The sequence below is a fragment of the Anomalospiza imberbis genome, chromosome 24 (assembly GCF_031753505.1).
Source record: "Anomalospiza imberbis isolate Cuckoo-Finch-1a 21T00152 chromosome 24, ASM3175350v1, whole genome shotgun sequence".
In the NCBI taxonomy this organism is placed as follows: domain Eukaryota; kingdom Metazoa; phylum Chordata; class Aves; order Passeriformes; family Viduidae; genus Anomalospiza; species Anomalospiza imberbis.
The window spans coordinates 1,985,314-2,000,007 of record NC_089704.1 but is presented as its reverse complement, the minus strand read 5'-3'; the positions used below and the strand labels follow the sequence as shown (position 1 = coordinate 2,000,007).

The window sequence follows — 14,694 nt, the reverse complement described above, 5'->3', positions numbered from 1 at the left end:
GCCCCTCAGGGATCCGAGCTCGCCGGTTCGAATCCCGCCTCCGCTGGAAAGGGAGTGGAGGAACCGTGCCTGCCTCAGAGCATCCCTGAAACTGCCCCCTGAGCATTCCCGGGACACCCCACACAGAGCATGGCCGTGCAAGTCGCTCCCTAATATCCTTATGGCGTCTCCCCACGGCATCCCCCGCCCCTCTGAGTATCCCCTTAGCTCATCTCCACCCAGCATCCCCCCAAGGGCCCGCCCCAAAGCAGCTCCCCAGAGCGTGACCCCAAAGCACCTGCCTCACGAGTCTGCCTCCCTTCATGTCTCCCCAAAACTCCCTCAAAGCCTCTTTCTGCAGCATCCCCCAACCCCTCGCGGACCATCTCCCCACAACGCGTCTCCCCCAGAGCATCTCCCTCCCTCTGCACGGGATGCTTGGAGGCATCCACCCCTTCTGGGGGCCAGGAGCCCTCCGGGGGGTGGGCGGTGGCTCGCTGGGGTGATGAGCTTGGCAGGTGTCGGGAGGGGGGTGGGAAATGGCTCCGGGCATCCTGCCTCACATCCCGCTGCCCTATTCAGCGATGCCCGGGGAACTCGCGCTAATTGGCACGGAGTTGGAATGAAGCCTGGATGCCACCGGGCTTCGTTTTAGAGCCTGGGAAGAGGGGGGGGAAAAAAAAGCGGGGGGAGCTCTTTTGGGGTGGGGGTTCAGCTTTGCAAAATACCCCTCCTAAAGAAAACCCCAGCTTATCTGAATGGGTCGCTCGGAGCCCAAAATCCCATTGGAGTGTCCGCGGAGGGGATGGCAAACCTCAGCTGGGCTCGATGGGGTGATGCCCCCACCCCTACGCCAAGTGTGTCCCGGGGACTGGGAAAACATGGAACTGGGGGTCTGTAACCGGGGGAAAATTGCAAATCCGAGTGGTTTTTTCCTCAAATAAATGTCAGCTCGCGGCCTCCGAGGAGGCGAAAGCCACCAGGACACAGGGCTCTATTGAGAAAAGAAAGAACAAAAAAAAAAAAAAAAAAAAAAAAAAAAAAAAAAGGGAAAAAAAATAAATTAGCCGGGCGAAACGCCAAGCCGGGAGCTCCGAGGGACGTGCCCAGAGTGGGGAAGCGGAGCAATTCGGGGGGCGAGCCTGCCCGAAATGTGGGGAGCGCCGGCTGCCCCGCGGGGCCACCCCGCTCCCCCCTGCCTGCTGCCGGTGACCTGGCTTCTGGCGCTGCATGCAGGTAGGGAGTTTTCCCGGTTTTTTCCACGGTTTTCCCGTTTTTTCCATGGGTCTTGGGGGTATCCAGATGGAGGATGAGGGCCGGGGGGGTGATGAGGGTGGTGATGCCCTATGGGGGGGGGTTGGAGAGAGGGTTGTTGCGCTGTCGAGCGTACCCTCTGCTTGGGAGCTGGGAAAAAAGGGGGTAAAATTGGAACAAAAACTGGGGAAAACACTTTTCTGGACCCAAGCAGGTCCTGACGTGGGGGAGGATTTGGCACTGCCCCCACCCTGAGCTTCTCCCCTTTTTTTTTCTTCCCCAAACCCCATTTTTTCCTAATTTTTTAACATCTTCAGATATTTTCTCTTACCCATTCTTCAGCTTCCCTTAAAAAGTAATTTTTCACCCCATTTCTCAGCTTGCCTCATCCCACTGCAACCCTGGTTTTCTCCATAATTTATTCTCTAAATTCTCACTTTTTGGAATTTAATGAGCCCCAAACCACCCCATCCCAGGTCTGGCAACACAGAAGATCACCTTTAACAATTTGGTTCCATTTTACCAAAGTTTGTGCCCAAAAGCAGCCCTGGGGAGGGCCCATTTCCCTTCAGATGGGGAGGATGGATGAAAAACAAAACCAACTGGGTTTTTTGCTGGCTTTGATTTAGACCCTAAAAATAGCCAGGGCTGTGGCGAGGACACCCCAAAAATACTGCAGGGCTTTTTTTTTTTTTTTAAAAAAAAGGGATTTGTGCCACAAAATAGTGTGAAAATGAGGATTTTTGGTGGGCTTTTTCAACAAAAGCCATTGAAAAGGGCTGGAAGATCTCCATCCTTAAGCCAAGGATGCTGTAGGAAACGGGAACATTTCCTGATTTATTAATGATCTCCCAATTTAATTTTTTTTTTTTTTATCCAGAGTGGGGAAAAAATTAGGAATAGGGTTAAAAAAGGGGAAGAAACTGTTAAAGTGCAGCGATTTGGCTGTGCACAGGGAGGGGGCAGGGATGTATTGAAGGCCACATCCCCATCCCACGGCTTGGCCTTCCCTGTGGGGTGAGGGTTCCCCTAAATTTGGCGAGTCGGGGCATGTTTGTGGGGCCGAGCACGGCGCTGCCGGGGAGGACGGACGGACGGATGCTGCATACCAATAGGTCCCATGACTTTTCGGGCTTGTTTAAGGCCTTTCTTGCTCCAGCTTCACCCAGCCCAGCTGGTTTTCCCACTCTCCCCCTCCTCTTCAATATGGGGTTTGTTCGCTGTTGACGACGGTATCCGTATGGGGGGCTCATGGATGGGACCTCTGGGATGTCAGGACGGGGATGCTAAGGTATTTTGGGGAGGGAGAATGTTCTGGGGAGTTGCCTTCCCCAAAAAATCATGTTTTTACATTTTTTCCCTGCCTTTTTTGGCTTAAAACCAGCGATGAGGAGCAATGCACGTGCATAGACTCTCGTGATGCAGTTTTGTGTCTGAGGGGGCTTTGTCTGGACAGGAGCATCCAATGGGGATGGGGGTGGGATACAAAATCCTTTGCCCCCACCATTTTTGGGGGAATCAGGGTATCTTTGCAAAGCATTGCACTGATCAGAGCACTGGCATCTCTCACTCCCCAGGCAGTTTTTGCAGGGCAGTGATACAACTTTGCCAAGGGTTGCCTTGACCTGCCTCCCACCCCCTGCATTTTTGTGAGTGCTGTGTGCATTTTTGCAAAGGGTTGCATCGACCTGGCTGCAGGAGCACTCCCCCTGCATTTTTGGGGGTGATAGAAGAATTTCTGAAAAGGGTTGCATTGACCCAGCTGCAGGAGAGCTCCTGCCCAAGCCCTGCACATTTTGGGGGCACCACATGCATTTCTGCAGAACCTAGCAACAGGAGGTGTGCCATCCACACTTCTTCCTTGCATTTTTTGGGTGACACATGCATTTTTGCAAAGGGTTGGTTATATTGACCTGGCTGCAGGAGCACTCCCACCCCCAATGCAGTTTTAAGGGGTGATAATGCCTCTTCACAGAAGGTTGCACTGACCCACGTCCCATGCTCAAAGCAATTTTGGAGGTTATTCCTTGATTTTTTTTCATGTTGCATTGATCTGAGTGCAGGAGGGCTCCCACCCCTCATGCTCTTTTGGGGTCACACGTGCATCTTTGCAAAGGTTATGGAACCCAGCTGGGCACCTTGGGGGTGCTCAGCACAGCTCCAGCTTGGTGTTTCCTGTTTTCTCCATGCTCGGCACCCCACTGTCTCTCCCCACACCCCAAGGTCTGCTGGCAGGGGTGAACATCACCAGCCCCACGCCGCTGGTCCGTGGCACGGCGGGCAAGGCGGCGCTGCTGTCGGTGCGCTACGCCAGCGCCAGCGCGGACAAGCCAGTGGTCAAGTGGCAGCTGAAGAGGGACAAACCTGTCACCGTCGTCCAGTCCATCGGCACCGAGATCATTGGCAACCTACGGCCCGACTACCGCGACCGCATCCGCGTGCTGGAGAACGGCTCGCTGCTCATCAGCCCCTTGCAGCTGGCTGATGAAGGCGCTTACGAGGTGGAGGTGTCCATCACTGACGACACTTTCACCGGCGAGAAGACCATCAACCTCACCGTGGACAGTAAGGGCAAGGACATCCAGTGGACACTGGGTTATCCATGGGATGTCTTCCCTGAGCACATATTGGGAGGGCTTTCTCCAGCTGGGAGGTGGTTTTGGGGGTTTCAAACACCTCAAGTTGGTGGGGTTTCGATGTGTCTCTTCCTGCCCCCTGAGCCCATCTATCCCCTGAGACATGGCATCACCGTTGTTCCTCTACTTGCCCACAGTTCCCATCTCAAAGCCCCAAGTGCTGGTGGCCTCCTCAACGGTGCTGGAGCTCAGTGAGTTCTTCACCCTCAACTGCTCACACGAGAATGGCACCAAGCCCACCTACACCTGGCTGAAGGACGGGCGGCCGCTGAGCAATGACTCCCGCCTGCTCCTGTCCCCTGACCAGAAGATCCTCACCATCACCCGTGTTCTCATGGCTGACGATGATGTCTACAGTTGCCTGGTGGAGAACCCCATCAGCCATGGCCGCAGTGTCCCCGTGAAGCTCACTGTTTACCGTAAGACACCCCTTCTCCCCTCCTGCATTCCCAAGTATGCCATCCCTTGCAGATACTTTCAGCTAAAATTTTTGGGGGCTTTTCCCCCCTCACTCCTCTCCTGCAGGCCGCAGCTCTCTCTACATCATCCTCTCCACGGGTGGCATCTTCCTTCTTGTCACCCTGGTGACAGTTTGTGCCTGCTGGAAACCCTCCAAGAAGTACGTGTGGGGATAACAGGAGAGACAAAGGGGGCTGTCCCATCTTGTCCCATCCTGTCTTGTCCCATCCCATTTTGTCCCATTTTATCTCTTCCCATCCTATCTCGTCCTTTATCCTATCTCATCTTGACACATACTACCCCATGCCGTGCCATGCTGTCTCGTCCCATCCCATCCCATCCCATCCCATCCCATCCCATCCCATCCCATCCCATCCCATCCCATCCCATTCTCTCTCCCTGCAGTACTTGACCCTTCTCTGGATGAGCCACAGGCAGTTCCCCCACTGCCTCTAGCGCAATGCCAGTGCTGCCCCATCCATCCCCTATCCCTTTCCAGGGAGAAACGACAAGCAGAGACACAACCAACCTCTGACTACGCTGAGCAGGACGAGGAGCGCCTGAAGCACGAGGGTGAGTGCCAGCCTCGGCGTGGCAGCGGTGGGTTGGGGGAACACCAGTGCTCCTGGCATGGTGAGCAGCACCTTGCTTCCACACAGCCGAAGGCATCCCACGGAGCGGCGAGCACGAGCGCAAGAACCCAGTGGCTTTGTACATCCTTAAAGATAAGGTGAGAGCCAGTAGCACCAGTAGCACACCGGCAGCATCCCAGCACAGGGTCTCACACATGTCCCACGTTTTTCTCCTCTTGGCTTTTGGCAGGACTCGCCGGAGGCGGAGGAGGATTCACTGCCTGAGCCCCGCGGCACAGTGGAACCAGGCTACACCAGCTCGCCAGTACCAGCAGCCGGTCGCTCGCCAGGACCAGTGGGGCGTTCGACTCGCCGTTACCACCGCTCGCCAGCTCGCTCACCCGCCTCGACGCGGACCCACAGGTCACCACCGGGTTCGCCGGCACGCTCCCGCGGCGCTCCGCGGCTGCTGCGGACTGCCGGCGTCCACGTCATTCGGGAGCAGGAGGAGGCCAACGCCGTGGAGATCAGTGCCTGAGCAGGGGGGACTGTGCGCGCTTTGGTGGCAGCGTGCAAGCGGGCAGGGACACCGGCACGGCCACACTTCCGCCACCGAGCAAGCGGGGACACCGGCACAGCCCTGCTCCCACCACTGGGCGTCATTCTGCTCGGCGTAAAGTCACTAATTTCCTATTGATCCCACCCAGAGCTCCCCTCTTCCGTCCCCCATCTTCCTGGGGCATCGCTTTAATGGCTTTCTCGCCGGGACGAGTGTGCAGGGAGCGTGCAGAAAGCACACGCGTGTGCAGAGAGAACATGCAATCAAGTGCACGGAGAGAGTGTGCCAGAGGGTGTGCATGGAGCATGCAGAGGGAGCGTTCGAGCACTGCACTTGTGCATGGAGCGTGCAGGAGGGCACATGGACTGTGCACACAGGGTGCATGGGGGCAGCACGAGGGTGTGCAGCAAGTGTGCACACAGTGTGCGAAGAGGATGCACAGAGCATGCAAGAGAACTCGTGGAGCCCATGGAGAAAACACATGGAGCGTGCAGCTGAGGCTGCACAGTGTGCACAGAGCGTGTATGGAGTGTGCAGTGTCCACTGAGCCTGCGTGGCCTTTGTGAGTGTGCCAGCCCTGTGTGTGTGTTCCAAGCGTGCACAGAGTGCGCAGGGTCCATGCAGTGAGCGCCTGTGCAGAGTGTGCATGGAGCGTGGGGAGTGAACATGCACAGAGCATGTGGCGAGTGTGCAAAGAGGGTGAGCAGAGACGGTGTGTGCAGCGCTTGCACGAAGCACATGCAAAACGTGCATGGTGTGTGTGGAAAGAGCGTGCACAAAGCGAGCAGCTGAGTGTGCTCAGAGCATGCACGAGAGTGAACCTGCAGTGCTGGCACAGGGCGTGCGTGGAGCCTGCAGTGAGTGTGCAAAGAGTGCGTGTGCTGTGCTTGCACAGGGTGTGTGTGGTGCATGAGGACAGAGAGAGCACAAAGCAGCTGAGCATGCTTGGAGCGTGCACACACACACGGGGGGCACACACACTGCGTGCCCAGCGACCACGCATGCACACGTGTGTGCAAGAGCACAGTGCCCACCCGCCGTGGCACAGCCCCCATGCATGGAGCAGGACATGCACTGGCACACAAGCTCGCCCAAGGGCGCAACACACATCAGGGGGTCCAAACAGGGAGCTCCCTCCTGCCCGCCCAGCTCCCCAGCTGCAATGTCCCCTAAATGTGGGCTGGAAGCCCTGGTCCAAGCATTGCCCCTTTGCCATGGTAGGATTTTCTGTGAAAATCCCCCCGGTTTTGGGGCACATGATGCTGTCTCTCCCCAAGCCTTCATGGGAAATAGGTTTAGGATGAAAAGCAGAGAGCGGCCGGCCAAGCGAGCCGGGCCCTGGGGCACCCGGGGTGGGTGCCGGGGCACCCCGGAGTGCTCGGGGTGCACTACTAACCAATAAACTAAACATACTACCCGTCTGGTGGTGGCACCCTTGGGTGTCTTTGTGGGACGGGGTCCCCCAGGGTGGGGGGGCACATGAGAAGTGGTTGACAGATAAGACCACACAAGCCCAAGACACCTGGCTGGCACTCAAACTGGCACTTTAGTGCATGGGAGACCTTGGACTGTTCCCTCTGGTATGTACTGATGGCGTCCTCAGCTGAGAGTCCTTCTTAATTTGTCTTCCTCTGAACATGGCGAAGGAAAAGGGGAATTTATTCTGACTAATTAAATTCATTAACCACTGGTGTCCCCCACTCTACTGTCTCTGGGTGCTGCCAGTGCCACCGTGGCCGGGCACTCCCACTGCCACAGGATGGCTGAGATGTTTGTGTTCACCGTCACCTTCCCCCCCCTTCGGCATTTCCCGGCCCCCGCATCCGGCTATTGTACCCCCCCATCCGGAGCCAGATCCAGCCCCGGTGCTGGCGGGGAGGAACCGGGATTTTGGGAGGAAACGGGAAGGCTGGCCAGGGCCAGCATGGCGGGCGGCTGGGAGACAGCATTGGGCCTGGGGCTCTGCCTCGCCGCCCTGCACCGCGGAGGTGAGTGCAGCCCATGGGGGCCAAAATCCACTTAACTCTGCCCCTGCCCCACCCCGGATCTGAGACCATGCCCACTTGGGGCACCTATTGGCATTCCCCCGCCTCCTTGTCACCCGACAGGCTGCCGCCTTCCCAGCGTGGCCACGGCACCTCAAACTCCAGCTGGTAAGGACACCTGGTGTGTGGGTGATGCAGGTGGGGAGACACCAGAAAATCCTGTTCCTCCCACCCACAATGTGCCCTCCCCACCGCAGTGCTGCGGGACAATTTCCGCCTGCAGCCGGGTGATTTGGTGACCACAACGGGACAAGCATTGGAACTGGATTGTGTCCCCCCCTTGGGGTTCCCTGAACCCTACATTACCTGGAAGAAGGACGGGGTGACCTTGGACTTGGTAGGTGGCAGGTACGCGGTCACCAAGGGGAAGTTGCAGGTGGCATCGGCACAACGGAGCGACTCCGGTCTCTACATCTGTGTGGCGGCCAATGCGGCAGGCAAGAGGGAGAGCCGGGGTGCCCGCGTCTCTGTGCTGGGTAAGCCAAGGGTCACCCACGGGTGGTGGGCACATCACACCCAGCCATGGTGCAATGTCCTTGCTGTCCCCCTGCAGAGAAGCCAAGCATCGTGCGGCACCCGAGTGACGCCGTGGCGGTGGCTGGCAGCACCGTGGAGCTGGGTTGCAGCACCCGAGGTGACCCAGCGCCACAGGTGCAGTGGCACAAGGAGCATGGAGACCTGCCCTGGGGCAGGTAGGTGGTGGCAGGGGGGAGGTGTCCCATCTCTGGCGTGGGGATGAGGCTGATGGAGAGCTGGTGACCCGCAGGCACGAGGTGGACCGGGAACACACTCTGCACCTCTATGCCGTGACGTCTGCCGATGCCGGCGCGTACGTGTGTACAGCACAGAGCCAGCTGGGCACTGCCGCCGCCACCACCTTCCTGCACGTGGAGGGTCAGTGGTGGGACCTCCGTGGCCTCCACCATCACAAGCACCCAGGGCCATCTTGGGGTTCATGCAAGGGGATCCATCTAACAGGGTCCATCTAATGGGGTTCATCCAAGGGTGCCCTCCAAGGGCAGTCTGTCCATGGGGGTCCATCCAAGGCCATCCATCATCCATCATCCACCAAATAAACTCCATCCAGTTGAATCATCTGAGGAGATCCATCAAAGGGGGAACTTCCAAAGGTAGGTCCATCTAAACACATCCATCCAACAGGACCCATCCAAGAAGGCCCATGTAAGTGGATCCATCTAAGGAAATGCATTGAGTCCATCCAAGGGGATTCATTCAAGATCACCCACCTAAAGGGGATCCAGCCAACCTGGTTCCTCCAAGAGGATCCATTTAAGGGGATCAGTGGAAGGTGGAAGTACATTAAAGGGGGATAGAACAAGAAATATCCATCCAAAGGGGCCATCTAAGAGGGACATCATGGAGGGGTGTATCATGGGATCCCACCCCATCCACCCAGGGGCAACACATCAAAGGGGGCCCCTCCAAGAGGGGTCCATTCAAGACAGACCCATCAAAGGGTGTCTGCCCAAAAGGGTCCATTTGAGCAAGTCCATCCAGGCAGACATCAGGATCTCCATATGCAGGTATCTGAGGGGAGTGTCTGGGCAGGTGCCTGGGAACCTTGGTCCTGCCTGGTGCTGCCATTTGCCTTCTTCTGCCTCACAGACCGGCTGGCAACGGGCCAGCAGGAGACTGCCCCACGGGACCTGCTGGCCGTGCGGCTGCACCTGGACAACGGCACTGCACTGCCCACTGCTGCTGTCCAGCTCCGCTGGCAGGTTGGCGTGGTGCTCAGCTGCCCCCAGGGGACGGGGGGAATGGGACACATCCCCATGTCCCACCTTAACTTGGGATCCTTCCCATCTCCTTCAGATGCTGATGCCGGTGCCGGTGCCTGTGGGCTACGTGGTGCTGTACCGCAGCCTCCTGCCGGTCACCACCTCCTGGGTCCAGCATGATGCAGGCAGGGAGCTCAGCACCACCATCCCTGCGCTCCGCAGGGGCTACAAGTACGAGTTCAAGGTCCGACCCTACACTGGAGGAAGCCAGGGCTCAGACAGCAACAGCAGGCACCTCTGGATACCCGAGGAAGGTGCGTCGTGTGTCCCCGGGGATGTCTGGGTGGCGGATGGGGAGGTTGGTTTGGGGTCCCAGGGGTCTCAGTATCCCTGTCCTGGCAGTCCCTAGTGCAGCACCCCAGCGTGTCACCGTCAGCCAGGCTGAGGCAGGGAACAGCACCGTGATCGTGAGCTGGGAGCCACCACCTCCTGAAGCACACAATGGCGTCATCCGGGGCTACCAGGTTCGGGGCAATGGGACGAGGGGGCAGGGTGGGTGTCTTCTGGCCAAGGTGGGTCAATCCAAGGGGATCCATCTACAAAGGGAGCCTGTCAAAGGTGGGGGTCTATCCAAGGGGAGCACCATCCAAGGAATCTGTCCAGGAGGGGGTTCATCCAAAAGGACCAACCAAGGCGGAGGTCCATCCCAGGGCATCTGTCTAGTGGCATCCAAGGGAGTTCATCCAAAGGAGTCCAGCCTCGGGGATTCAGCCAAGGAGGTCCATCCAAAGGGGGATCCATCAATGGGGGTCCATCCAAGAAGTATTCACCCAAGGAGGTCCATCCTAGGGGCATGCGAGGGAGCCCATCCAAAGGGGTCCTGCCAAGGGGAGTCCATCAAGGACACTCATCTAAGAGGACCCATCCAACTGAATCTATCCATGGGGGATCCATCAATGGGAGTCTATCAAGGGATGTTCATCTAAAGGAGTCTGTCCAAGGGAGTCCATCCACAGGGTGTCCATCCACAGGGGGGCCATCAAGGCTAATCATCTAAGGGGACACATCCTCTTGGTGCCTGCCAGGTCTGGTCAATGGGCGAGGGCTGGCAGCATCCCACCAACAGGACAGTGGACGGAGCCACCCACCGCCTGGAAAACCTCCTCCTACACCCTGGGGCTGAATTCTGTGTTCAGGTGGCAGCTTTCAACAGCGCAGGGCTGGGGGTTCCCAGCAATGCCACATGTGGAGTCCTGGGTAGGAGATGGAGAGCAAGTGGGGTGCGGGGTGGGGGTCAAGGTGGTGACATGAAGTGACACTGATGGGACCCTTGTAGGGCTGACAGCAGGGAGCAGCAGGGTGGTCCAGGCACTGCGGCAGCCTGCTGTCATCGCAGCCGCTGGTTCCATGCTCTGGTTGGCCTTACTCGCCCTCCTCCTCCTCCTCTGCCAGCGCCGGGCCAGCCAGGACGCTGCAGCTCGCCACAGGTGAGAGGCCATGGGGTGGGGGACATGGCATATCCCTGGTGTGGTGGGGACTGATGCACTGACAACATCTCTTGCCCTGCAGGCTGGTGGCTGGTGACTCGCCATGGCTTGGTGGTCCCTGGAAACCCAGCTGTGCCCCCCGAAACCTCAGCAGCAGCAGCAGCCTCAGCAGCCGGCTCCTGGGCAGTGATGGCAGGGACCCCCACCCCTCCAGTGAGCCCTGTGGAGACTGGTGTCCCCACCTATTGCCATGGGACCCCCACCCCACCACTGAACACTAGGGTTGGGACCCCCACCTAGTGCCACAGAACCCCCACTCTCTGCCATGGAACCCCCACCAGTACTATGGGACCCCATCCATCCCATGTGATGCCATTGGATCCCCACCCAGTTCCATGGAACCCTGACCTGCTGCAACAGGACCCCCAGCCCAGGCCTAGGACCCCAACAGAATGCCATGGGACCCACAAAGTGTACCCAAGAGCCCCACCCTCTGCCGGGGACCCCCATTGCCATGGGACCCTCACACTGGTGTCCCCCATTGTCTGTCTGCAGGCAGCAAGGACTTGAGGACACACAGACCCAAGGACAGAGGGGACAGGGGACACATGACCCCATGGGTGCCCTGACCTCTCTTACTCTTCCAGCCCTTTCCTTGGAGCCGCCGAGCCTTGGTCCCCCCACGCCCCCCATCCACAGCAGCCTCCGTGGGGGACACCCACCGCCCCTCGGGGACATGGGGTGCTGTGGTGGGGGGCACCCCGGGGTGCATTCCTCGCCCAGCACCCCAAACCCAGCACCCTGGGAGCGTGTTCGCAAGAGAGGTGGGTGTGGGGGACACATGGGGGCACATGGGAGACACCAGGGTAATGGCCCATGGCTCTGTGTCCCTCATTCCCCTTGCAGAGCTGCACCAAGTGCACAGCACCCCTGTGCTCATAGCCAGCCCCAGCCACATCCCTGTCACTGGAAGCGGAGGCGAGTGGGGGACAGACTTTGGGCAGGCAGCCAGGCAGCCTCAGCAAAGGGGACACGAGGGTGACACCATCGCTGCCAGGATGGACAGCAGAGACCCACGGCTACCGGTCTTCAGCTCTCCAAAACCACATCGGGGCAGCACCTCACTGGCCTCTGGTGTAACCACATCACTGGTGACACCCCCGAGACCACCCCATCCTTTGCACCCACCAGTGACACGGTGAGTCTGGGTGTCTCCATCCAGGTGGGTGCCCTGCAACCCAACCCCTTGCTGCAAAACCCAACGTGTCCCTTGCACCTGCAGGTCCCCGGCCTCCGTGTGCCCCAGGGACACATCTCTGGTCACCAGGCATCCCAAGGACATGTCCCCAGTCACTGGGATCCCCAGGGACATGTCCCCAGTCACTGAGAACCCCAGGGATGTGTCACCAGCCACCAGGAACCCTAGGGACATGTCCTTGGTAACTGAGCACCCCAAGGACATGTTCCTGGACAGCAGGCATCCCAAGGATGTGTCCTCAGTCACCAGGACCCCCAGGAACATGTCACCAGCCAGCAGGCACCACAAGGATCCATCACCAGCAACCAAGAACCAGAGGGACACAGTCTTGGCCACCAGGCACCCTGAGGACACCTCCCTGGTCACCAGGTGCCCCAGAGACCCATTACCAGTAGCCAAGTGCCAGAGGGACATCTCATTGTCCACCAGGCACCCCAAGGACATGTCCCCACCCACCAGGCACCCAAAGGACACATCCCAAGGCACAAGTCTGCCCAAGGAGATGTCCCCACCCACTAGGCACTGCAGAGACAAGTTCCTGGCCTCCAGGTATGCCAAGTACATGTCCCCAGCCAACAAGTACCCCAGGGAGCCATCACTGGTGACCATGCACACAAGGGACATGTCCCTGTGCAGCAGGTCCCCTGAAAACATGTCACCGGCCTTGAGGCATCCCAACGACATATTGCCAGCCACTGGGCACCCCAGGGACACATCTCCACTCACCAGGCACCCTGAGGAGATGTCACCAGTCCCCAAGCACCACAGGGACAAGTTCTTGGACACCAGGTACTCTGAGGACATCTCTCAGGCCACCAGGAACCCCAGGGAGCCATCACTGGTGACCATGCACACAAGGGGCATGTCCCCGTGTGGCAGGTACCCTGAAAATATGTCACCAGCAATAAGGCACCCCAAGGACACATCTCCAGCCACTAGGCACCCCAGGGACACATCTCCAGCCACCAGGCATCCCGAAGAGGTGTCTCCCGTCACTGGTCACCAGAAGGACATGTTCTTGGACACCAGGTATCCCAAGGACATGTCCCCAGCCACCAGCCACACCTGGAACATGTCACTGGAGGCCAGGCACTCAAGGGACATATTCCTGGCTACCAGGTATGCCAAGGACATGTCCCTGGCCACCGGGCGCTTCTCGCCAGCATTCAGCGATGGGGTCCTCACACAACAGCAGGTGGCTGAGGTCCTGGAGATGGACCAGGACAATAATTGTTGCAGGTATTCCCCATCCCCCTTGGACACTCCCGTGATTGCAGCATCGCCTGGTGCCAGCAGTACCCCCACTGTGTTCCCCACAGACCCCCAGCACCAACCACACCACGGTCCTTCTCACCACTGCACACCTACGGCTACATCTGTGGGCCACCAGCCTCTGAGCTAGGTGAGGGGGAGGAGGAAGAAGAGGAGGAGGAGGAGGAGGAAGAGGAGGAGGAGGAAGAGCATACAGCAACAAGGGGCTCACCAGGAGGGTCGCTGCTGAATGGCTGGGGGTCTGTCTCGGAGGACAACTTTGCCAGCACCCCGCTGCAGCTTGGTGAGCTCCTGTGGCGGCTCCTTCCTCCTGGATGCCAGCTTTGCTCGGGCACTGGCCGTGGCTGTCGATGGCCTCTGCTACAGCCTTGAGGACACCGATGGGGCCTACGAGGGTGAGTGGAGGGTCCCTGGACCCCCTCTCTCACCCTGAGTATTGTCACCTCCTCAAGGAAGACGGCTCCATCATGACAGCACGGTGATGCCACTTTCTCTTGCCTTTTTCCCTGCAGGTCCCTCACCACCACCATCGCCCTTGGAGCAGGTCTTCCCACCTGGAGTCCACACTACCACCTGGGACTGGTGGACAGCGCTGGAGGTCCCACAGAGAACCAGGACAGAGGCAGCCATGAACAGTAGCTCACAGAATGGTGCATAGTGCCCCATTGTCAGGGTGGTGGGCACTGGGGGTGGTGAGGTGTTGCAGGGTGTTGGAAAATGTTTCCTTTGCTTTCCAGGTGGCCAAGGGTCAGGGACTGGCAGCCCCTGGGCCAGGGAAGGTGGTGAGCTGCGGACAGGAGGGACAGGAGTGAGGCAGTCCCCAGGGCGCAGGACACAGCAAGGCCAGACGCCTTGGCTCAGCTAAAATCCAGCTTTATTAGGCAGTTCCCCAAACAGGGGCTCTTTACTAGGAAAAGCCACCCACAAAGGGTGGATGGCACCTAGGTGGGTGGGTGTCCCTCCTTATTCAGTGTTCTTGTCCTTCCCAAGTGTCCTCCTTCTTCCACAGTGTCCCCATCCCTCCTCAGCATCCCCACCCCTTCCCAAATTCCTCATTCCTCCCCAGCATCCTCATCCTCCCCAAGAGTCTGCATCCCTCTAAATGTCCTTGTCCTTCCTCAGTGTCCTACTCCTTCCCTAGCATACTCATCCCCCCTTACTATCCTTCTCCAACCCAAGCACTGTTGCCCACCCTGTGTTCTTGTCTTTCCCTAGGGCTGTTGACCCCCTTTACTATCCCCATTCCCGCTGACTATTCCCATTCCTTCCAGCTGTCCTTATGATTTCTGATAGTTCACGTCCTTCCTCAGCATCCTTGTCCAACCTTTCCTATCCTTGTCTCTCCCAAATGTTCTCATCCTTCCCAAGCCACCTGAGCATCTTTGTGCTCCCTCTAAATGTCCTTGTCCCTCCTAACCATCCTCATTCCCAGGC

At 58.5% G+C, this 14,694-nt stretch overlaps 2 protein-coding genes across 2 annotated transcripts; both read left to right on the top strand.

The window, feature by feature from the left end:
• Positions 1 to 786: 786 nt before the first annotated feature.
• HEPACAM (hepatic and glial cell adhesion molecule) lies at positions 787 to 6,879 on the top strand. Its single transcript, XM_068172037.1, has 7 exons — positions 787 to 1,215; positions 3,457 to 3,798; positions 4,007 to 4,288; positions 4,395 to 4,488; positions 4,828 to 4,901; positions 4,988 to 5,058; positions 5,151 to 6,879. The coding sequence occupies exons 1-7, from the start codon at positions 1,131 to 1,133 to the stop codon at positions 5,436 to 5,438; spliced, it is 1,236 nt and encodes a 411-aa protein (XP_068028138.1). The 5' UTR covers positions 787 to 1,130; the 3' UTR covers positions 5,439 to 6,879.
• Positions 6,880 to 7,145: 266 nt separating this feature from the next.
• On the top strand, positions 7,146 to 14,275 carry ROBO4 (roundabout guidance receptor 4). Its single transcript, XM_068172013.1, is given in 22 exon segments — positions 7,146 to 7,447; positions 7,568 to 7,612; positions 7,702 to 7,980; positions 8,058 to 8,196; positions 8,271 to 8,398; positions 9,131 to 9,243; positions 9,338 to 9,557; positions 9,646 to 9,767; positions 10,329 to 10,500; positions 10,580 to 10,730; positions 10,813 to 10,943; positions 11,378 to 11,554; positions 11,637 to 11,928; positions 12,013 to 12,537; positions 12,628 to 12,777; positions 12,868 to 13,017; positions 13,108 to 13,227; positions 13,308 to 13,530; positions 13,532 to 13,655; positions 13,773 to 13,910; positions 13,998 to 14,109; positions 14,111 to 14,275. Coding segments are annotated over 22 exon segments (3,771 nt in total). The 5' UTR covers positions 7,146 to 7,218; the 3' UTR covers positions 14,142 to 14,275.
• Positions 14,276 to 14,694: the final 419 nt, after the last annotated feature.

Coding starts and splice junctions, on each gene's coding strand:
- HEPACAM (XM_068172037.1), top strand. CDS start 1,131: ATGTGGGGAGCGCCGGCTGCCCCGCGGGGCCACCCCGCTCCCCCCTGC. Junction 4,289..4,394: donor CGTGAAGCTCACTGTTTACC/GTAAGACACCCC, acceptor CCTCTCCTGCAG/GCCGCAGCTCTCTCTACATC. Junction 4,902..4,987: donor GGAGCGCCTGAAGCACGAGG/GTGAGTGCCAGC, acceptor GCTTCCACACAG/CCGAAGGCATCCCACGGAGC.